At 49.4% G+C, this 21,938-nt stretch overlaps 2 protein-coding genes across 2 annotated transcripts in view; both read right to left on the bottom strand.

The window, feature by feature from the left end:
- The window catches only part of HEPACAM (hepatic and glial cell adhesion molecule), an 87,281-nt gene that overhangs the window by 42,522 nt on the left and 22,821 nt on the right, over positions 1 to 21,938 (bottom strand). Inside the window, exon 2 of the mRNA XM_074936829.1 lies at positions 7,352 to 7,693. Within this exon, the coding sequence (XP_074792930.1) occupies positions 7,352 to 7,693 (342 nt within the window). The remainder of the gene's footprint in view (positions 1 to 7,351; positions 7,694 to 21,938) is intronic.
- On the bottom strand, positions 2,133 to 7,331 carry LOC141976049 (uncharacterized). The gene is made up of 2 exons (XM_074936830.1): positions 3,278 to 7,331; positions 2,133 to 2,689 (listed from the first exon to the last, which is right to left on the bottom strand). The coding sequence occupies exons 1-2, from the start codon at positions 3,858 to 3,860 to the stop codon at positions 2,148 to 2,150; spliced, it is 1,125 nt and encodes a 374-aa protein (XP_074792931.1). The 5' UTR covers positions 3,861 to 7,331; the 3' UTR covers positions 2,133 to 2,147.

The following is a 21,938-nucleotide window of genomic DNA, read 5'->3' as shown; positions in this document are numbered from 1 at the left end:
CTGGGCAGACATGGGCGCAGGGACTAAATTTTTAGTGACTTGACCAGGTCATTCTCTTAAGTCCGGCAGTCAGTCCTATTGAACCGTCTTATGGTGAGCAGGCAGGCGATATGGATTGCTAGCAGTCCTATTGTACCGTCTTCTGCCGAGCAGCCATGAGATGTGGATGGCATGCAGTCCTTCTGCACCGTCTGCTGCCAGCCAAAGATGTAAAAGATAGATGGAGTGGATCAAAACAAGAAATAGACCAGATTTGTTTTGTACTCATTTGCCTTCTCCCCTGTCTAGGGGACTCATTCCTTTAGGTCACACTGCAGTCACTCACAGAGAAGGTGCAGTGAGGTAAATCTAGCCATGTATCAATCAGAGGCCAGGCTAACCTCCTTGTTCCAATAAGAACAATAACTTAGGTGCACCATTTCTTATTGGAACCCTCCGTGAAGTCCTGCCTGAACTACTCCTTGATGTAAAGCCACCCCCTTTGTTGATTTTAGCTCCCTGAAGCCAACCCCGTAAGCCGTGTCGTCAGTCGCCCCTCCCTCCGTCAGAGCAACGGCAGACAATCATTCCGCGCCTTTTTTCTGTGCGGACGCCATACCAAGGCAAGCATGGAGTCCGCTCAGCTCACTTTGGCAATTAGGAGCACATTAAACACCACACGCATTATCCAGCAGTATATGCAGCACCAGAACCTGGCAAAGCACTACCGGGCGAGGAGGCGACGTCAGCGCGGTCACGTGAGCGATCAGGACATGGACACAGATTTCTCTGAAAGCATGGGCCCTGCCAATGCATGCATCATGGTGCTAATGGGGCAGGTTCATGCTGTGGAACGCCGATTCTGGGCTCGGGAAACAAGCACAGACTGGTGGGACCGCATAGTGTTGCAGGTCTGGGACGATTCCCAGTGGCTGCGAAACTTTCGCATGCGTAAGGGCACTTTCATGGAACTTTGTGACTTGCTTTCCCCTGCCCTGAAGCGCATGAATACCAAGATGAGAGCAGCCCTCACAGTTGAGAAGCGAGTGGCGATAGCCCTGTGGAAGCTTGCAACGCCAGACAGCTACCGGTCAGTTGGGAATCAATTTGGAGTGGGCAAATCTACTGTGGGGGCTGCTGTGATGCAAGTAGCCCACGCAATCAAAGATCTGCTGATATCAAGGGTAGTGACCCTGGGAAATGTGCAGGTCATAGTGGATGGCTTTGCTGCAATGGGATTCCCTAACTGTGGTGGGGCCATAGACGGAACCCATATCCCTATCTTGGCACCGGAGCACCAAGCCGGCGAGTACATAAACTGCAAGGGGGTACTTTTCAATAGTGCTGCAAGCTCTGGTGGATCACAAGGGACGTTTCACCAACATCAACGTGGGATGGCCGGGAAAGGTACATGACGCTCGCATCTTCAGGAACTCTGGTCTGTTTCAAAAGCTGCAAGAAGGGACTTTATTCCCAGACCAGAAAATAACTGTTGGTGATGTTGAAATGCCTATATGTATCCTTGGGGACCCAGCCTACCCCTTAATGCCATGGCTCATGAAGCCGTACACAGGCAGCCTGGACAGTAGTCAGGAGCTGTTCAACTACAGGCTGAGCAAGTGCAGAATGGTGGTAGAATGTGCATTTGGACGTTTAAAGGCGCGCTGGCGCAGTTTACTGACTCACTTAGACCTCAGCGAAACCAATATTCCCACTGTTATTACTGCTTGCTCTGTGCTCCACAATATCTGTGAGAGTAAGGGGGAGACGTTTATGGCGGGGTGGGAGGTTGAGGCAAATCGCCTGGCTGCTGGTTACGCGCAGCCAGACACCAGGGCGGTTAGAAGAGCACAGGAGGGCGCGGTACGCATCAGAGAGGCTTTGAAAACCAGTTTCATGACTGGCCAGGCTACGGTGTGAAAGTTCTGTTTGTTTCTCCTTGATGAAACCCCCCGCCCCTTGGTTCACTCTACTTCCCTGTAAGCTAACCACCCTCTCCTCCTCCCTTCGATCACCGCTTGCAGAGGCAATAAAGTCATTGTTGCTTCACATTCATGCATTCTTTATTCATTCATCACACAAATAGGGGGATGACTACCAAGGTAGCCCAGGAGGGGTGGTGGAGGAGGGAAGGAAAATGCCACACAGCACTTTAAAAGTTTACAACTTTAAAATTTATTGAATGCCAGCCTTCTTTTTTTTGGGGAATCCTCTGTGGTGGAGTGGCTGGTTGGCTGGAGGCCCCCCCACCGCGTTCTTGGGCGTCTGGGTGTGGAGGCTGTGGAACTTGGGGAGGAGGGCGGTTGGTTACACAGGGGCTGTAGTGGCAGTCTGTGCTCCAGCTGCCTTTGCTGCAGCTCAACCAGACACTGGAGCATACTGGTTTGGTCCTCCAGCAGCCTCAGCATTGAATCCTGCCTCCTCTCATCACGCTGCCGCCACATTCGAGCTTCAGCCCTCTCTTCAGCCCGCCACTTACTCTCTTCAGCCCGCCACTTACTCTCTTCAGCCCGCCACCTCTCCTCCTGGTCATTTTGTGCTTTCCTGCAGTCTGACATTATTTGCCTCCACGCATTCGTCTGTGCTCTGTCAGTGTGGGAGGACAGCATGAGCTCGGAGAACATTTCATCTCGAGTGCGTTTTTTTTTCTTTCTAATCTTCACTAGCCTCTGGGAAGGAGAAGATCCTGTGATCATTGAAACACATGCAGCTGGTGGAGAAAAAAAAAGGGACAGCGGTATTTAAAAAGACACATTTTATAAAACACTGGCTACACTCTTTCAGGGTAAACCTTGCTGTTAACATTACATACATAGCACATGTGCTTTCGTTACAAGGTCGCATTTTGCCTCCCCCCACCGCGTGGCTACCCCCTCAACCCTCCCCCCTCCCTGTGGCTAACAGCGGGGAACATTTCTGTTCAGCCGCAGGCAAACAGCCCAGCAGGAATGGGCTCCTCTGAGTGTCCCCTGAAGAAAAGCACCCTATTTCAACCAGGTGACCATGGATTATATCTCACTCTCCTGAGGATAACACAGAGAGATAAAGAACGGATGTTGCTTGAACGCCAGCAAACATACACTGCAATGCTTTGTTGTACAATGATTCCCGAGTACGTGTTGCTGGCCTGGAGTGGTAAAGTGTCCTACCATGAAGGACGCAATAAGTCTGCCCTCCCCAGAAACCTTTTGCAAAGGCTTTGGGAGTATATCCAGGAGAGCCGCGAATGCCAGGGCAAAGTAATCCTTTCACATGCTTGCTTTTAAACCATGTATAGTATTTTAAAAGGTACACTCACCGGAGGTCCCTTCTCCGCCTGCTGGGTCCAGGAGGCAGCCTTGGGTGGGTTCAGGGGGTACTGGCTCCAGGTCCAGGGTGAGAAACAGTTCCTGGCTGTCGGGAAAACCGGTTTCTCCGCTTGCTTGCTGTGAGCTATCTACAACCTCGTCATCATCATCATCTTCTTCGTCCCCAAAACCTGCTTCCGTATTGCCTCCATCTCCATTGAAGGAGTCAAACAACACAGCTGGGGTAGTGGTGGCTGAACCCCCTAAAATGGCACGCAGCTCATCATAGAAGCGGCATGTTTGGGGCTCTGACCCAGAGCGGCCGTTCGCCTCTCTGGTTTTCTGGTAGGCTTGCCTCAGCTCCTTCAGTTTCACGCGGCACTGCTTCGGGTCCCTGTTATGGCCTCTGTCCTTCATGCCCTGGGAGATTTTGACAAAGGTTTTGGCATTTCGAAAACTGGAACGGAGTTCTGATAGCACGGATTCCTCTCCCCATACAGCGATCAGATCCTGTACCTCCCGTTCGGTCCATGCTGGAGCTCTTTTGCGATTCTGAGACTCCATCATGGTCACCTCTGCTGATGAGCTCTGCATGGTCACCTGCAGCTTGCCACGCTGGCCAAACAGGAAATGAGATTCAAAAGTTCGCGGTTCTTTTCCTCTCTACCTGGCCAGTGCATCTGAGTTGAGAGTGCTGTCCAGAGCGGTCAAAATGGAGCACTCTGGGATAGCTCCCGGAGGCCAATACCGTTGAATTGTGTCCACAGTACCCCAAATTCGACCCGGCAAGGCTGATTTAAGCGCTAATCCATTTGTCAGGGGTGGAGTAAGGAAATCGATTTTAAGAGCCCTTTAAGTCGAAATAAAGGGCTTCATCGTGTGGACGGGTGCAGGTTTACATCGATTTAATGCTGCTAAATTCAACCTAAAGTCCTAGTGTAGACCAGGGCTAAGGTGCCACAAGTACTCCTTTTCTTTTTGTGAATACAGACTAACACGGCTGTTACTCTGAATTTTGTGTGATAGTACTGTACAGCCAGTAAGTGTAGAGGTCATCGCACAGGTCTTTGATGTAGCATCTGTGACCCCCAAGAACCTACACACAGCTACTCAAATAGCAAAGCAGTCTGAGCTGGTGAGATAGCAAAACCAAGAGCAACTTGCCAAACTTGAAAAACAAGAAACTAGCTTAGAATTTGTCAACAGAGCCCACAAGAGCGCTACAAGTCATTATCATAAGACCCCTGGGGCAAGGAGAAATAATTCCCAGGCTGAGAGGGATGAATTCCAGTCAGACATCAAAGCCCTGCAGCCTAAATGCACAATATCTGGAAAAAATCATATCCCAAGAGATGATGCACATCCACCCAAAAGCACAAGGTGTAATAAATGCACAAAGTATGGACATTTTGCAGTTGTTTGCTGAACCAAAGCAATAGGGGAATTGGCTTCTATTACAGACAATCAAGAGCCATTGTTTCTGGGATCTATCACATGTGATGACACAGAGTCTGCCTGGAGAGTGAAACTGAATATTCATGGAAAGACAATTGACTTTAAAATAGACCCAGAAGCAGACCTCACAGAAGAGACTTAACATAACCTTCAACACCTCCAGAGCTGAAGTCACCTGACACAGCTCTGACTAGCCCTGGAGTTATTCTGACTCACATGGGCCAGTTCACCACAGAAGCAATTTAAAAAGACAAAAGCTTTGCATTCAGGGTGCATGTGATCAAAGGATCAAAGACCAACAACCTTCTCAGCTGCAGCATGGCAGCTGTGATGGGTCTAGTGAGAAAGGTGGGAAATGTACAAACACCTCTACCAGACAGAGACTAGCAGCAGATTTATACAAATCCAGAGCCCATCATTATCTGTTTTTCCAGGTATATAGAAATAATGTACTCAAAAGACATAACATGTCACAGTGTTATCAAGAAGCTGAAGTGCACTTTTGGTCATTTCAGTATTCCAGAACATCTAGTGACGGACAATGGACCATAATTCATTGCAGCAGAATTTAAGTCATTCAGAAGGAAATACGATTTTGATTGTATTACTAGCAGCCCACATTACCCAAAAGCAAATGGAGAGGCTGACAGAGGTGTACAGAGAGCCAAGAAAATCCTACCGCGGGAAGACCCATTCCTTGCTCTTCTGAGTTACAGATCAACACCAACAGCGGCTACTGGATATAATCCAGCACGTGGGGAGACAACTCAGAAATACTATTTCAACTCTGAAAAAGAATCTGTCTCCAAAATGTCCAGACATGAAGAAAAGTAGCCAAATTGGATGAAAAGCAAAAAGAGCTTACACACACTTTTGCAACAGAGAACTGTTGGGTCTAGGACCTGGTGACTGTGTTCATGTCACACTGGATGGAGAAAAAGGATGGACAACTTCTGCTCTCATGAAGAAAAATAACTCAGTTCCCAGATTACATGTGAGCAAGACCGACAGTGGAGAGCTCAGCAGGAACCATCCACATCTACAGTTTGTTCCTTAGAGAGAACAATCCACAGAGCAAACTCTACAGCTGGTGGATGCAGAACCAGGAAAAGACTCAAGGATTCCAAACCAACCACAGCCAGTCATTAACCAGTAGACTGCCAGATAACCAAGTTGTTATGCATTCAGGACATATAATTAGAAAACCAGTATGGTTCAGCGACACTTAGCAGACTGAACTGTGCTGAACTTCAAAGATAGCACGATAGCGTAAATATTGTAAATGGTAGGAATGTAGGACTTAAAGGGGGAGATGCAATGAAATACTAAACTGTATCAGAGAAACAGGGAGAGTGAGGGAATATCTTTTATTCGACCAACTTCTATTGGTGAAAGAGACAAACTTCTGAGCTTACACAGAGCTCTTCTTCAGCTCTGGGAAAGGTATTCAGAGGGTCACAGCTAAATGCAAGGTGAAACAGATTGTTTCGCATAAGGAGTTAACATGTTGTAAGAAACTGTTCAAGGTGAAGTGGAAGGACAAAGGAGGGTTAGTGAGTCAGTAAGGGAAGGGCCTGTCTTTTTGTTATGTGTGTATAGACCCAAGCGTAATGGGGCCCCGACCTCTTGATGGGGCCCCAAAGTGTTAATGCAAAGCACATAATAGATAATAACAGTTCAGGATGGTGAGGGCTGGACCTTTCCAGGGTTCCCCTACCAGCTCTTTTAATGTGTCTCAAATTTGACATGCAACAACCCTTTTTAATCCAATTCTGTGCTCCACACACAGCTCTGCCAATGACCCTGTTATCCAGTTCCTGGGGCCCCCACTGCATAGCTCTTACCAACGTATCCGCACACCTCACTCACTCCTGGCCTGCAGAACCCCATGCTGTTCCAGTGAAGGGTCCTCCCCAGCCTATAGGATTAGAGAGCTGGCTTTCTAAAAAGTTCCATTTGCGAAAGCTTGGGAAATTACCCCCAGTGCTGGGATGGGTGAAAAACATTTGGAATGATGTGCAGTGCAGGAGAGCTAGGCGGTTTGCTGAAATTGTGTCTCGCATTTTCCTGCCCTCCTCCTTCTTTGTGACTGAAGATCTGCTGGTGCCTAAAGCCCGCTCCTTGGTTTGGATTGAGTCTGCATGATCAATTGGGAAAGTGAATCATCCATATTCTATTTGGAAACCACACGCCTGAGGACAAACTCCGAATTCCCAAGACTGATGCAAAAACCAAGCAGGAAATGTTTGGGCCCCTCCACTAACCCTAACTACATCTTTTCATTGAAAAGGTTGGAGCCCTTACAAATGTCCTTAATAGTTAACCAATCTGATAAGAGAAATGCAGGCTAGATGGGCTTGTGCTGTAAAAATGGATACTTGGAAAGTTACCCTGTTTATGAAAGTCTAAGGACTAAGATCTGCTGTGGTTCTAAGAACTTTTACTGAGGTTCCTTCTGCATTTAGCATGGAGCAAAATCCTCCTGGCAGCACTTTGCTGGGCTACAGAGAGCTGGCCTGGATCAGTCCTTTAAATTCTCTGTAATAAAGAGGAGAACAAAGGGACTCCAGGGAGGATTTTACTGAAGAAAGGAGCTGTGCTCATTTTCTTGGGAAGTTCAGAACACTTACTGTCCACGGTAAGGTTAATGTTCTTCTCCCCGGTAAAGGTGTCATCTGTGATGGAGATCTCCACCTCATAGGTGCCCTCGTCTGACAGCTGCAGGTGACTGATCAACAGGGAGCCATTCTCAAGTATTTTAATCCGGTCCTTGTAATCGGGGCGCAGGTTGCCAATGATCTCGGTGCCGATGGACTGTACCACTGTGGTAGGCTTGTCTCGCTTCAGCTGCCATTTGATCACAGGTTTATCGCTGCTGGTGCTGGTGTACCTCACCGAGAGCAGGGCAGGTTTGCCAACTATGCCATGGATGAGAAGAACTGGGCTGGTGATATTGACGCCTTCCAGTAGACCTAGAGGGAAAAGACAGCAGGGCTGGTTAAGGCAAGGCTAAGACTCGTGTTATCGCTGTGGGAGTGACAGTCTAATACCTGTGTTCAGCTTCTGAAGATGCCCAGAGGTTTCCAGAAACCTTGTCAGGCTCAGTCTTAGCTGGCTGCTTATGCAGTTAATGAAAGTACTGGGCCTTCTCTCCTGAGAGTTTATTCCACATTACGCAGGAGCCAACGGCAACCCCACTGATGTCAGTGGGGCTGCGCTGGCCAAGTGAGAACAGAACTGAGCCCTTCTCAAGACAATGAGCGATACCTATTTCCAAGCATGCTGCGGCTGACCCTTGCAGCTCAGGCTGCGTGGCCCTTATCTCCTTACTGCGGTTTTAAATGGTGAGACAGCAAGACTGAACATTTACACAGCACCTTCCCCCACCAACTTTTAGACATTTTACAAGGAAGAGGAAATCTCATTGTCTCCATTTGAGAGAATATTGAAAAGCAGAGAGGTGAAGTTCTTGCCTCAGGACACAACAAAACAGTGCAGCACTCCTGACTCCAGTTCCCTTCTCTAGCCACTAGTGCACACTGCCTCCAGCGGACTGTGGACAGAAAACTGAGCCACACCAAGGGGGGACAGACTTCCCCAAGGAGCAAGTCTGAATTAATTTTTAAAATCAATGTGTTCTCAGTCAGGGCTACATGGAGACAGGGCAGTAGGGGGCCTACCCCAAGGAGTATGCGAGCAACTGGAATATTCTACACACACTAGCTGAGCCATTATCCCCACCATTCACGGTGCTCTACCATTTCAGACACTGCACACACACACAGCAGCCCCAGCGAGTCAGAGAGACCTGGCAGTGTGCTAATAAAAGGCCGGATGGCGATCAAGCCTTCATCTTGCCCACCACCTTTAACAGCATGGTGCAGGTGCGTGCTGTAGAGCTGCTTTGTCACATATAACTGGACCTCTCTTCTGATCCCACAGTGCTGTGCAATGTCTTGGTGCACTGGTGAGCAGTCACAGCCATAGTCCACGCCAGAGGCGTCTGCCTTTCAATGGTGGGTAGTGAAATGATTTGTTGTGGCTGTCATGGTGGGAGCATCCTCGATAGTTAAGATTGCAAAAGAGTGTGCATTAACAAAAAAGACAAACACTGTGGACGTGGCTAGGCCACTGAGCAGACACTTGCACAGACCTCACAGTGAGGAGTGTAGCAATATCAAGGCCTTTCATACCCATAAAGTAGGAGCTAAGATAGAACTGGGCCCAAGCTTTTTTACCTTACACAAACCAAGGAAATTAAATTAAAAAATGAAGCCAATGTTAAGATTAATCACAGTTAAACTCAAGGTAAATGAAAGTTAGGGCTGAACACGTAACCGTAAGTCCTGGGGTCAGGGAGGTGCCTATTGCTGTCCTCATGAAAACCCACCTAGATCTGTCTAAGTTATAAGCATCTAGAAAATGCTGCATGAACATGCTGAGTAGAGCCTGGTTAGAGGGTTGCTGATAAACTCTCTGAACAGTCCATCTGCACTGAGCATGCTCCAGCCCCACAGAGCTTCCTGTGCATCAACTGCTATCAGCTTGCTCAAGTTCCATAGAGTTTCCTACAGGCCAGTGGTACTGAGCATGCTCCTAGCCTTCGCTCAGGGTATGTCTGCACTTCAGCCATTGGGCCAAAAACTGCACTCCAAGCACGCACACACCTCCTTCCAACTGCACTTACCGCTGCGTGTGTGTAGAGCGAGAGGGAATCTGGCCTGCAGATGGAAACAATCATAGATTCTCAGGGTTGGAAGAGACCTCAGGAGGTCATCTAGTCCAACCCGCTGCTCAGAGCAGGACCAATCCCCAATTTTTGGCCCAGATCCTTAAGTGGCCCCCTCAAAGATTGAACTCACAACTGTGGGTTTAGCAGGCCAATGCTCAAACCACTGAGCTATCCCTCCCCCCAGCGCTCTGCTAGGTACTCCAGTCCATCTATCTCATTGTCAGTGCAGGCCCGTTCCCTACAGAGTGCGAGCTAGCACTGTGCTTGGTCCACTGCCAGAGTCCATCGTGAACATGCAGCGTGTGGCACTAAAACATCGACTGCCACGTGGCAATATTTGACTTTATTGCAGAATTCCCTACACTGCAACTAGGAGGAAATACCCCCTTAAACTGATCTACTAAAGATTAGGAGTACTTGTGGCACTTTAGAGATTAACCAATTAATTTGAGCATAAGCTTTCGTGAGCTACAGCTCACTTCATCGGATGCATACTGTGGAAAATACAGAAGCTGTTTATGTTTTTATACACACAAATCATGAAAAAATGGGTGTTTACCACTACAAAAGGTTTTCTCTCCCCCCACCCCACTCTCCTGCTGGTAATAGCTTATCTAAAGTGATCACTCTCCTTACAATGTGTATGATAATCAAGGTGCTGGAAATGGCCCATCGTGATTATCATACACATTGTAAGGAGAGTGATCACTTTAGATAAGCTATTACCAGCAGGAGAGTGGGGTGGGGGGAGAGAAAACCTTTTGTAGTGGTAAACACCCATTTTTTCATGATTTGTGTGTATAAAAACAAACAGCTTCTGTATTTTCCACTGCATGCATCCGATGAAGTGAGCTGTAGCTCACGAAAGCTTATGCGCAAATAAATTGGTTAGTCTCTAAAGTGCCACAAGTACTCCTTTTCTTTTTGCGAATACAGACTAACACGGCTGTTACTCTGAAACCTACTAAAGATTAAAGATTGTGAAGTACTTTGAGATCTACTGATGAAAAGCACTAGATAAGAGCGAGGCATTATTGTTTTGTTACTACAGCAGCCAAGCATTAAATGCAGCTTATTCTTTTAAATGGTGTCCACTTTCTTCAAAAAATATTTTCTTTATTGTTTTAAAATGCTCATTTCTACTAATGGGTTACCAGATTAAATAGCCAGCCCCAAACCCCCACAGCAGCTAGGACAAAATCCACTGCCGAAAGAGAACAAATGAGCCAAACATGAATTTGTCAAATTAGAAAAGCGAGATCAGACCTAAAGAACACAGTTCAAACACAAACGCCCCAGCCTTGGCTGATCCACTGTTACACACAGTTTCCGATATTTTGGTGGGTATAATTCTTGCACTGCTGCTCTTAAATGCACATTTAGAAACACTGTCTCTGAGAATCGTACCCTCGTTTGGCATGTTTGAGGCAGGGCTGATGGGTGGGGTCAGCCTCACCCAGGGCCAGCTCCAGGCACCAGCGCTCCAAGCAGGTGCTTGGGGTGGCAGTTCGCAAGGGGCGGCAGCGTTTCCGCCGCGGTGGCAATTCGGCGGCAGCTTCTCCGTTCCGCCGGCTGTGGTGGCAGTTTTTTTCACTGCTTGGGGCGGCAAAAACTGTAGAGCTGGCCCTGGCCTCACAGACACGGTTATGGGAAAGTCTCCAAATCATCTCCCCCACCTTGGGCAAAGCAGACCAGCCCCAGGCTTTGGCAGGAGGCACAGCCTGCCTGACCTTTCAGTCCCTCAGCACCCACGGCACAATGTCAGCAACGTGAAGGGCTGTTACAACACCCAGTTAATTACCTAGAACTATGTGTCTGGAGTGGGGTGATGTATGAGCTCATCTCCATTCAGCCAAACACAGAGACAGGAGAGAGGCCAGGAGAAGCCTCCCCAAGCAAGGGGTCAGGAGCCAAGACCGAGCAAGAAAGGGGAGGTTAATGACTGCAATGGGCAACTGGCACAAGGAGAGCCCTGCAATTCCAGGGGCCCATTTTAAAGTGCTCTACAGTGCATATTGTACAGCAAGGATGCTGGGCCAGTGCTAAACTGGCGGAGGGCCTGTCTGGTTGCCCTGCGACAGCCAAGGGCTGGCGAATAAGGACTGAACTCCAGTTCAGAGTCCTCCGCCCACAGGTGCTCAGGGCAGGCATGACTGCAGCACTTGCAGACACAGTGGAGCTGGCTTTCGCTAGTAAGCTGGAACATCAATAGCCGTGAAGCTGCAGCAGCATGGGCTAGTCACCAAGCACATACCCAGGGCCCTGGGCCTGCTGCCACAGCCTCACAGCCACTGTTCTTCATGCTAGCTAGACCAAAGCACTGGGACGCAACACATACCGCAGTCGCACCTCTGTCTGCAGTGTAGATGCACTCTACGGCTGTGTTTTCACTTAAATGTTACCTCGAGAGATCTGCTCTTGAGTTAGCTCATTTCAGTCAGAGCAGCCACGTGGCAAAATAACTCTGGGGCTGCACAGAGTGGTTGTGTTAGCAGCTACCTGGAGTTGTAGTCAGTACTTCCATCACCGGGGGAAGGAAGATCTAATGCCGGATCAAGGTCTGTGTCACGGAGTCCCCGGGCGATGCTCTGGAACTGCTCCCTACGAAGCCAGCCAGGACTCTGGGGGAGCCTCCTCTCTGTGAGCAGACTGTCTCCAGGGCAAGAAGCTTACACAGCTTCGACCTTCCTGAGGCTGACCTTGGAGCATTCAGCATCCCAGTCCACACCGTGCGCTTCCCACAGCGAGTCCGCAGAAGGCGGGGCTCCTGGGGGAGGCAGAGGGCCCTGCACCCCAATTCCACAGTCAGACGTGACCCTCAGCCAGCCAGTAAAACAGAAGGTTTATTAGACCACAGGAACATGGTCTAAAACAGAGCCTGTAGGTACAGAGAACAGGACCTCCCAGTCAGGTCTGTCTTGGGGCCAGGGAGGCCAGAGCCCCATCTGGGCCTCCCTCTATTTCCCCAGCCAGCTCCAAACTGAAACTCTCCAGCCCCTCTTCTGGCCTTTGTCCCTTTCCTGGGCCAGGAGGCCCCCTGATCTCTTTGTTCTCCAACCCCTTCAGCTGGCACCTTTGCAGAGGAGGGGCCCAGGCCATCAGTTGCCAGGAGACAGGGTGTCGGCCATTCTCTGCACAGACACCATCACACTGACCCCCAAGGGCTCTGCGACAATCACACACCCTTATCCCACCACCTAGATACTTAAGAAATACCTAGGGGAAACTGAGGGATAACTCAGTGGTTTGAGCATTGGCCTGCTAAACCCAGGGTTGTGAGTTCAATCCTTGAGGGAGCCATTTAGGGATCTGGGGATTGGTCCTGCTTTGGGCAGGGGGTTGGACTGGATGACCTCCTGAGGTCCCTTCCAACCCTGATATTCTATGATTCTATGGGGCACCCACACAGTATTCAGAGAAAACATTAAGAACATTCCCACTTTGTCACAGTCTGTGCAGCTGAAGAGAAATTCCACAAGGGGCCCAGCTGAAGCAGAACATATGTGTATTAGCAAAAAGAACAGGAGGACTTGTGGCACCTTAGAGACTAACCAATTTATTTGAGCATAAGCTGTAGCTCACGAAAGCTTATGCTCAAATAAATTGGTTAGTCTCTAAGGTGCCACAAGTCCTCCTTTTCTTTTTGCGAATACAGACTAACACGGCTGCTACTCTGAGATATGTGTATTAGTTATTGGCCCTAACTCCAGTCCTGTTCACACACAAAAGCTTGATGGGGTATAATCAGTAAAACTGTGGACTCCAGCTGAGGGTGTTCTGCATTTCAAGCTGATTTCAGCACCAAGCCTCCTCTGTTCCATTGTGTGGTTCATTGTGGCTCCTTAAGCCTCCTTTAAGAGCTCTTGTTCTCGGCTCAGTGCAGTGATTGCAAGAAAATCCAACTCCAGCCATCTCCACCGAAACCAGGCAACAAAACAAAGAAGCAGAGAGAAATTTCCCTTGGTGGCCTTGCACGTACAGGATTACCAGGAACGTACGCATGTAGGTGCATATTGTTAGAGGGTGCCAGTCAGACGAAAACACACTGCTGTCCCCATGAAAATCTGCAGGGCCCGTCACACCCATTAGTCAGGAGGCCACTGATCTGAAAACCCAAAGCACCCCTGAATGTGTACAGCTCATGGGGCCTCGAGGGGGGTATGGAGCAGCCAATGGACAAATGTTGACAGAGGCCTGGCTGCTGAGCCCCAGCTAGAGCCATTCCCCTGACTGAGCCCCTCTCAACCCCCTGCCACTCTGCACCTGGCTCTGAGAAGCCTCCGAGTGCTGCTTTGGATCTGGCTGGTCTCTGAACACAGTGCTCAGTGCAATCCCTCTGCCCCAGGTGTTCTCCAGTGACCACGCCTTAGCACACCCCTTCTACCTCTGCTCTGGCACCTGCTTCACCAAACGCACGTGTGTGTGTTGAAGCCTCACTCCCCAGGGCCAAGTGCCAACTTTCCCTCGTGCTCCATGCAGCCTGGAGCTGGGCGCTCCCTGCTGCTAGTCGGAGCAGCTCGGCAGTCAGGGCCTTGCTCTGTGGCGCTCTTGTCTCACTCTCACTCGAGTGATTCTTTTGGCAGGACTTGGATCAGGCAAAACAGAATGTCTCTCCGGCTTTCTTTAAAAGGGCTTTCCTCACACGTGAACTCAACCCTGTAATCCCGGCACTGGCCAGAGACAAACAGCTCCTACACCAGTGGAGACGCGGGTCCGAGGGCGCCCCAGCCTATGTCGGCTGCAGCCTGCCCGAGGCCTTGCCAGACCCTACTTGTGCCTGCTGAGAGTGGGGAGTAGGGGGGGGCGAGGAGGACAGAATGAGGGCGGCCGGCTTCAGCAGCGTTACTGAGCATGCTCCGTCCATGTACGCATGCTCAGTACAAGCCAAGCAGCAAAGCTGGGGGAGCACGTGACCCCACAGACCCCCTCCCCCATGCATCTCCTCTGAGCCTCAGTAATATCAGGCAGCTGTGCCTCTGAGCCACACCACCAGTCTGTGTGAGTCAGATCAGCTTCCTCCACAGGCGGTGGGCTCCCAGGCTCGACTCCCACCCAGAGACAACCTGTGCCTGCTGACAGTGGGGGGGCACGCCCCCTGAACAGCTCGAGTCATGCGCCCCCGAGCCCCACCCTCCCAGAAACCAGCGGCCCCTCCATGCAGCTCCCAGCTGTTCCTCTGCTCCAGCTCGTGGGCTCAACTGCTCCGCAGGGAGTGGGCCCGGCCATACCATGTGACCAAGCAATCTAGGGGGGCATGTGACCCCACATTTCGCCCCCCATATGTCACCTCTGCTCCCATCTGCACCAATGGTGTAAGTTACACCTCCCTGCACTGACTTGTCCCTGAAGTGGCCTTGCCCTGGACAGGACAGGCAATGTCACTGCTGCTGCTGTCTTTCCAGAGGGTCACCACAGCGGGGAGTGGGTCCCTCAGGGTCCTGCCCTGCCAGCTGGGCAGAGGGGAGGGTTACCTTTACACGCTCCCTCCTGTTTACGCAAGAAGCTAACACGCACTGTCCACAAAGGAGTTTCTCAGTAATAGAATGTCAGTCGTGAAATCAGCCCATCCCCCAGCTGCTCTGTCTGTCCCTGGCCGAGCTAGTGCTGTTTTCTACTGCCAAAGTCTCCTTCTGGATGGACTTTCTGCCAGGGGACAGGCTGCTGGAGGGCGCCATGCAGCTGGCACAGAACCTGGCCCGGAGCTGTTACTCTACAGCCAGCAAGTAATCACTGTGTTGGGAATGGCAGGGGGAAATATTGCCCTGTTTCACTGATTTTCAAAACCCACGGGGGTCCATCCAGCAGCATGGACTCAGGTTAAAGTACTGGCTCCCAGAACAAGTGGGAAAACTAGTTATTAATTCAATCCATGGTTGTAACAGTCAGTGGTGGAGTAAACCACATGGACTTGGACAACGTGGAGCAAGAATGTGGGCCATGGAGTGAAATGTGGGCAGACTGCCCCCGACTGCCTCACGGCTCTAGAAGAGCGCTGAGTGCTGCAGATCCTGGCACCAGGGCCGAGACATGGGGCCAGACTTCCAAGCTCTCTGTATTTGCAGTTGGGGCCAGATTTTCAAAAATGCTTAGCACCCAACAGGGAGACACTTGCTTTGGTGCCTAAACGGGAGCTGAGCTCTGGAATATCTGGCCTCTACTGTATGCACCTGCAGGGGAACCTAGAACTTTGTCTTTTTGCAATGAATCGGTCCTAGAGGAAATCTAGAAATAGTGAAGCAAGGGGCAAAAGTCTGCTCCCGGTCACACCAAAGTAACACTCTAAAATCCATGTGGGGTTAATGGAGAGCAGCAGTTGGCCCAATGTCATCCAGAAAGAAAAATAATTGAAACCAATTACAATTATTTTAATGAGATGGAACCAGCTAAGACCACTGTGGCATCCATTTCCTCCAGCGACCACAAACTTTCTCTCATTTTAACTGCTCCTCTAGATGAGGCTGAAGTAAGGAGCCTTCCTCTGACTCCAGGGTATTAAATGCCTAATTCTATCAGGTCAAGTGCAGGTAACTCCCGTTTTGCTGCTGCATGGGCAGGGCTGACCCCTGCCCCACCTCTTCCCCCGGAGGCCTGGCCCCACGGTCAAGCCGGAAGTCATAGCCGGGCAGGGGAACCTGGGTCCCTCCACCTGCCTGGGGTGGGGGAGCCTGAGAGCAGCCCCCAGCCTGTGTCCCCACCTCCCCAGACTGCCTGCCCAGGGCAGGTGAAGGATCCACATCTCCCCACAGCTGCCTGGGCATCCCAGGCCACTCTTACCCTGGCTGGGCTCCAGCTTCTGTCCTGTCCAGAGGGCGTGGCCTGGGGGGGGAGGAGGAGCAGGGAGCTGGGCCCATGGTGAAAAGTGGGAGGGCCATCGCCCCTTGGCCCCACCGTTCTGGTGTCCCTGTGCAGGGGTGGGGTACAGAAACCACAGCACAGAACGGTCTTAAGTTAATATAATGCTCAGGCAGACAGTCTGCTGCTGGGAACAGCTGTTTCTGGCCCCTTAAGTATTCAGAGGGGAGCAGGGTGGGAAAGCTGCATTCAGACACTCGTTGTCAGAGAGTGTGGCAGAAGGATCACTGTATCTTAAGGTGGTATTTTTATATGATAAGGCCAGAAGGGACAGCTGTGATCATCTAATCTGACCTCCATTCTAGCACAGGCCAGAGAACTTCCCTGAATTAATTCCTCTTTGAACGACACACCTGAGTGCCTTCCATGTAAAAATCCGTGTCAATAACTGACGGGCTCACCAGCCAGGGAAGGAAGCTCAGGATCGAAAGAAAAGAAAGAAAGAAATTAAATTCTGTGTAGGAAAGGCAGAGAGAAGCAGCAGAAATGCCTTTCCCGTGGCTGGCGGGAAGCACGCCAGAGCGATGCTGGACAATTTGTTCCCAGCTATGGCTCTTTCTCCTGCTGCTATAGAAAGGGGCTCTTCCTTGTGCCAGTGTCATGGCAACAAAGCACTGGAACTGGGAACTGGGGAGAGAGGGACAGAGAGTGCTATAGAGACAGGAGAACCCAGTGAGTGAGCGAGGGAAGCTGGATTGAGAGAGAGAGAGATCCGATGAAGTGAGCTGTAGCTCATGAAAGCTTATGCTCAAATAAATTTGTTCGTCTCTAAGGTGCCACAAGTCCTCCTTTTCTTTTTGCGAATACAGACTAACACGGCTGCTACTCTGAAACCAGAGAATAAAGAGTGAGTGAAAATGTTTCATGGAACAGAGAAATGATTGAGAGAGCTGGGGAGAGGGCAGTAGGAGAAAAGAGAAATCAGGAGACGTCTGTGGACGAGAGGGATAAAGCGCAGAAACAGAAAGTGGTGAAAGTGGAGAATGGAGCCCACATTTCTATGGAGAAATACAGGCTCGGTGGAACTACCATTAAGTGGATACATAATTGGTTAAACAACTTCAAACAAAGAGTAACTATCAATGGAATGATGTCAGATTGGAGGGAGGTCTCAAGGGGGGTTCCACAGGGAATCTGTTCTGGGCCCGTTGTTGTTTAACATTGTTATTAATGACCTGGTGTAGGAACAGACAGCATACTGATCAAATTTGCAGATGACACAAAGCTGGAGGGGGGCGGGGTTTGCCAACACTTTGGAGGATAAAGCTCAAATTCAGAGGGATTTGATAAATTGGAGAACTGGACTATAGACAACAAAATGAAATTCAACACAGACAAATGTACTACACTTAGGGAAGAGAAACCAAAGGCACAAATACAGAATGAGGGGAAACTGGCTTGACAGCAGCACTGCTGAGAAGTCAACATGAGTCAGCAATGCGATGCCGTTGCAAAAAAAGCAAATGCAATTTTAGGCTGCACTGACAGAGGCATGCAAGTCATGGGAGGTGATAGTACCGCTCTAGTCGGCACTGGTGAGGCCTCAGCTGGCGTATAGCGTCCAGTTTCGGTCACCGCTGTATAGAAAGGATGTGGAGAAACTGGAAAGGATCCAGAGCTGAGCAACAAGGATGATCAAAGGGATTGAATGCAAGCCATATGAGCAAAGGCTGAAGGAACTGGGTATGTTTAGTTGGAAAAGAGGAGATTAAGGGGGGACATGATAGCCGTCTTCAAATACTTGAAAGGCTGCCATAAAAAAGATGGAGACAAGTTATTTTCTCTTGCCACAGAGGGCAGGACAAGAGGCAATGGGTTCAAACTACAGCAGAACAGATTTAGATTAAATCTCAGGAAAAACTCCCTAACTGTAAGCACAGTAGGACAATGGAATGGACTGCCTAGGGAGGTCATGGAAGCTCCTTCACTGGCGGTTGTCAAAAGAAGGCTAGAGAATCACTTGCCTTGGATGGGTTAGACACAACAAACCCTGCAGCTTGGCAGGGAGTTAGACTAGATGACTCTTGCGGTCCCTTCTAACCCCATTGCTCTAGGATTATAAAATGTGAGTGAATGACCCTGCAGGCTGGATAAAGTGATGGGGGATTGAAGTCCCATTATGGGGCAGGGGGTGATGCTGGAAGAGGTCATTGAATAGCTCTGATTTCTGTGGGTAAGGTCTGCCCAAGGATCTTGGCAGGGGTGGGGTTCTGGTAATGGCAAGGCTGACAGTGCTGGCAGGTTAGTGACTTACAGACAAGGAAGGATGTTTGTGGCCTGTGGTGACTCCAATATTTCTGGGCTATGGAGCAAGCTAAGGCCTGAATTGTCCTCCCCGATTTTTTATCACTGCTTCTCCTCTGGCTGTGCCTCCGCAGTCTCCCTCATGGTGGTTCCTCCTCTCTTCTGCTTTCTGCGCGGGCACCAAAGGACTCTGTCCTTGGCTCCCTCCCCTTCTCATTTCACACTTTTTCTTTGGGTGATCTCCTCCGCTTGTACGGCTTCAGCTGCCTTCTCTCCACTCAGGAGTCAATGTGACCTCTCTGCTCCTGCCTCATCTCCCTCCATCCATCCTGTCTGACATTCCCTGCTGCAGACCCACTGCCAGCTTTACCTGCACAGGTACGTCCACACAGCATTTTGGAATGAGCCTTTGGCAGACTCGCTAGCGGGGCTCACCCCCATGCTCTAAAAGTAGCTCTGTAGACAGCGCATTGAAGTTGTGGCTCAGGCTGGAGCTTGGGGTCTGAAGCCTGGGGGGCGAGGGGAGGGAGGGGCTTCAGAGCCTGAGTCCGTGCAGCTATTTCGAGAGCACTGGGGTGAGCCCCACTAGCCTGAGTCTGTCGACCGGGGCTGGGAGGCTCGCTCCCAAATGCTGTGCAGACTTACTCTACAGGGCCAGGAACTGGTCTGAATGGATTCCAAGGCCAGCAGGGACCATTGAGATCATCCAGTCTGCCCCCTGGCATAACACAGACCTGCCCCCAGATAAATCCTGTTTGAACTACAGCTGATCTTTTAGAAAAAAAATTGTGATTTAAAAATGTCCAGTGATGGAGAATCCACCCCAGCACTGAGGTGAGGGGCTATGTATCTTTGGGATTATTGTGTGCGCCAGTTGTGTTCTTGTGTTGATTTGTATCTAGGGGGGTTGTGCTAGGATATTAGTTAAAGTGATGAATGACAGGTGTGTGCTGCCATGAGGGCCTATTTGTGTTTGGGCATGGGTGGCTGTCATAACCGTACAGCTAAGGGTAGCCTAGAATTCCTCCTTACCTATAAGGGGTTAAGAAATTCAAATAACCTGGTTGGCACCTGACCAAAAGGACCAAAGGGGAAAGAAGATACTTTCAAATCGGAGTGGGGGGAGGCTTTGTTTGTGTGTTCTCTTGGGAAGCAGAGAAGCATCAGGTCAGAAAACTCCTTCTCCTATAAACCAATCCTGAACGAGTCTCTAATATTACAAAAATAGTAAGTAAAGCCAGGCAAGGCGTGTTAGATTATCTTTTGTTTTAGCTTGTGAATTTTCCCTTTGCTAGAGGGAGGTTTATTCCTGGTTTTTTTGTAACTTTGAACTAAGCCTAGAGGGAGTTCCTCTGTGTTTGTGAAAATTCTTCTTTTAGGAATCTGATAGGGGTTTTTAGTGTCCTAAAAACCCAAGGGTCTGGTTTACCTATTTGATTGGTATATTATTCTCAAGCCTCCCCAGGAAACGGGGTGAAGGGGCTTGGGGGGATATTTTAGGGAACAGGAACTCCAAGTGGTCCTTTCCCTGATTCTTTGTCTAAATCACTTGGTGGTGGCAGCATACTGTTCAAGGACAAGGTGGAATTTGTGCCTTGGGGAAGTTTTTAACCTAAGCTGTTAAAAATAAGCTTAGGGGGTCTTTCATGCAGGTCCCCACATCTGTACCCCAGAGTTCAGAGTGGGGAAGGAACCCTGACTGTGGTGCATGAATCGCCAGCTGGGGGAGACTAGCCCCCAACCCTGCCCCTTCTGCACACACTGGAGCTGGAGTCCAGAGCCCCCCCACCCAACAGCAGCTGCCGGCCCCTGCCCCAGGCTAGCCCCCCCAGCCCTGAAGCACTGGGAGGGCAGGCGGCGTGGCCTCAGCCTGAGCTGGGGCCACCGCATAGGGGGATTGGAGTCACACCGATTGGGAAGGAGGATGGGGGAGCCTGGAGGCGGAGAATGGGCGGGGCCATGCCTGGCTGTTTGGGGAGGCACAGCCTCCCCCAGTCTATCAAACCCACCGTCCATGGTTTGGGGTTATTGTGTGTGCTGGTTGTGTAGCCGTGTGGGTGGTTTTTAACAACTGTGGCAGTTGGGCCCCGTAACCCACCATTTGTGTGGTCTCCCTTGTACAACCAATGAAATTGTTGCATGCAAATTAACTGTAGAATAAGGGTAGTGATTGGTGAGTTATCTTTGATATCACAACCATCTAGGACTCTTGGCATGGCATAGATATATGCCTTACTGTTGCATGGGTGTAATTCATAAAGTCAAAATGACTGAGAACTTAAAAATTGGATGGTAACAGACCGTGAATCCCAGTGATAATTCATCTTCTTGATATTCTGAACAAAAAGAGGTCTCAACCATGCTTCTAGTTTTTTCATCACTTCACACTGACTCAACAGACATTTTAGGCTTCAGAGTGACACACAGAATGACAATCTTGGATTCTTATTATTTAGATTTGTTCTCTATATAGGTACTTACAGACTATGATCAGGTCACCTCTTCACCTTCTATATGGTAAACTAAATCAACTCAGCTCCTTGAATCTGTCACTTTCAGGCAGGTTTTCCAATCCTTTATTCATTCTTGTGGCTCTTTTCTGACACCTTCCAATTTATCAACAGCCTTCTTGAATTGTGAAGACCAGAACCTGACACAGGATTCCAGTAACAATTGCACAGGTAACAATTACAGGGGTAATATAACCTCTCTATTCGTACTTCAGAGTCCCCTGTTTATAAATCCAAGGGTTGTATTCATCCTTTTTGCCACAGCTTCATACTGGGAGCACGTGGTCAGCTGATTATTCACCATGACCTCCAAGACTTTTTCTGAATCCCTGCTTCCTAGCATAGAGTGCCTGATCTTGTAAATATGGCCTATATTCTTTGTTCCTAGAGGTAAATATTTACATTTGGCTACATTAAAACACAGATTATTTGCTTGTGCCCAATTTATCAAGCGATCCAAATAGCTCTGCACTGGTGACCTGTCCGCTTCGTTATTTACCGCTGCCCCAATTTTTTGTGTCACCTGCCAACTTTATTAGTGACGATTTTATGTTTTCTTCCGCATCATTGATAAAAATGTTAAATAGCGTAGGGCCAAAACCACATCCCTACAGGACTCCACTCAAGACACATCTGCTCAGTGCTGATTCCCCAGTTACAATTATATTTTGAGACCCATCAAGTTAGCAATATTTTAATCCATTTAACGTGTGCCATATATATTTTTGTATTGTTCTAGTTTCTTAAATAAAATGTTGTGTGGTACCAAATCAAATGCCTTACAGAGGTCTAAGTATATTACATCAACACTATTACCTTTAAGAACATAAGCACGGCCATACTGGGACAGACCAGTGGTCCATCTAGTCCAGTATCCTG

The sequence above is a fragment of the Natator depressus genome, chromosome 22 (genome assembly GCF_965152275.1).
Source record: "Natator depressus isolate rNatDep1 chromosome 22, rNatDep2.hap1, whole genome shotgun sequence".
NCBI classification, from domain to species: domain Eukaryota; kingdom Metazoa; phylum Chordata; order Testudines; family Cheloniidae; genus Natator; species Natator depressus.
This window is presented reverse-complemented; position numbering and strand designations above follow the sequence as displayed.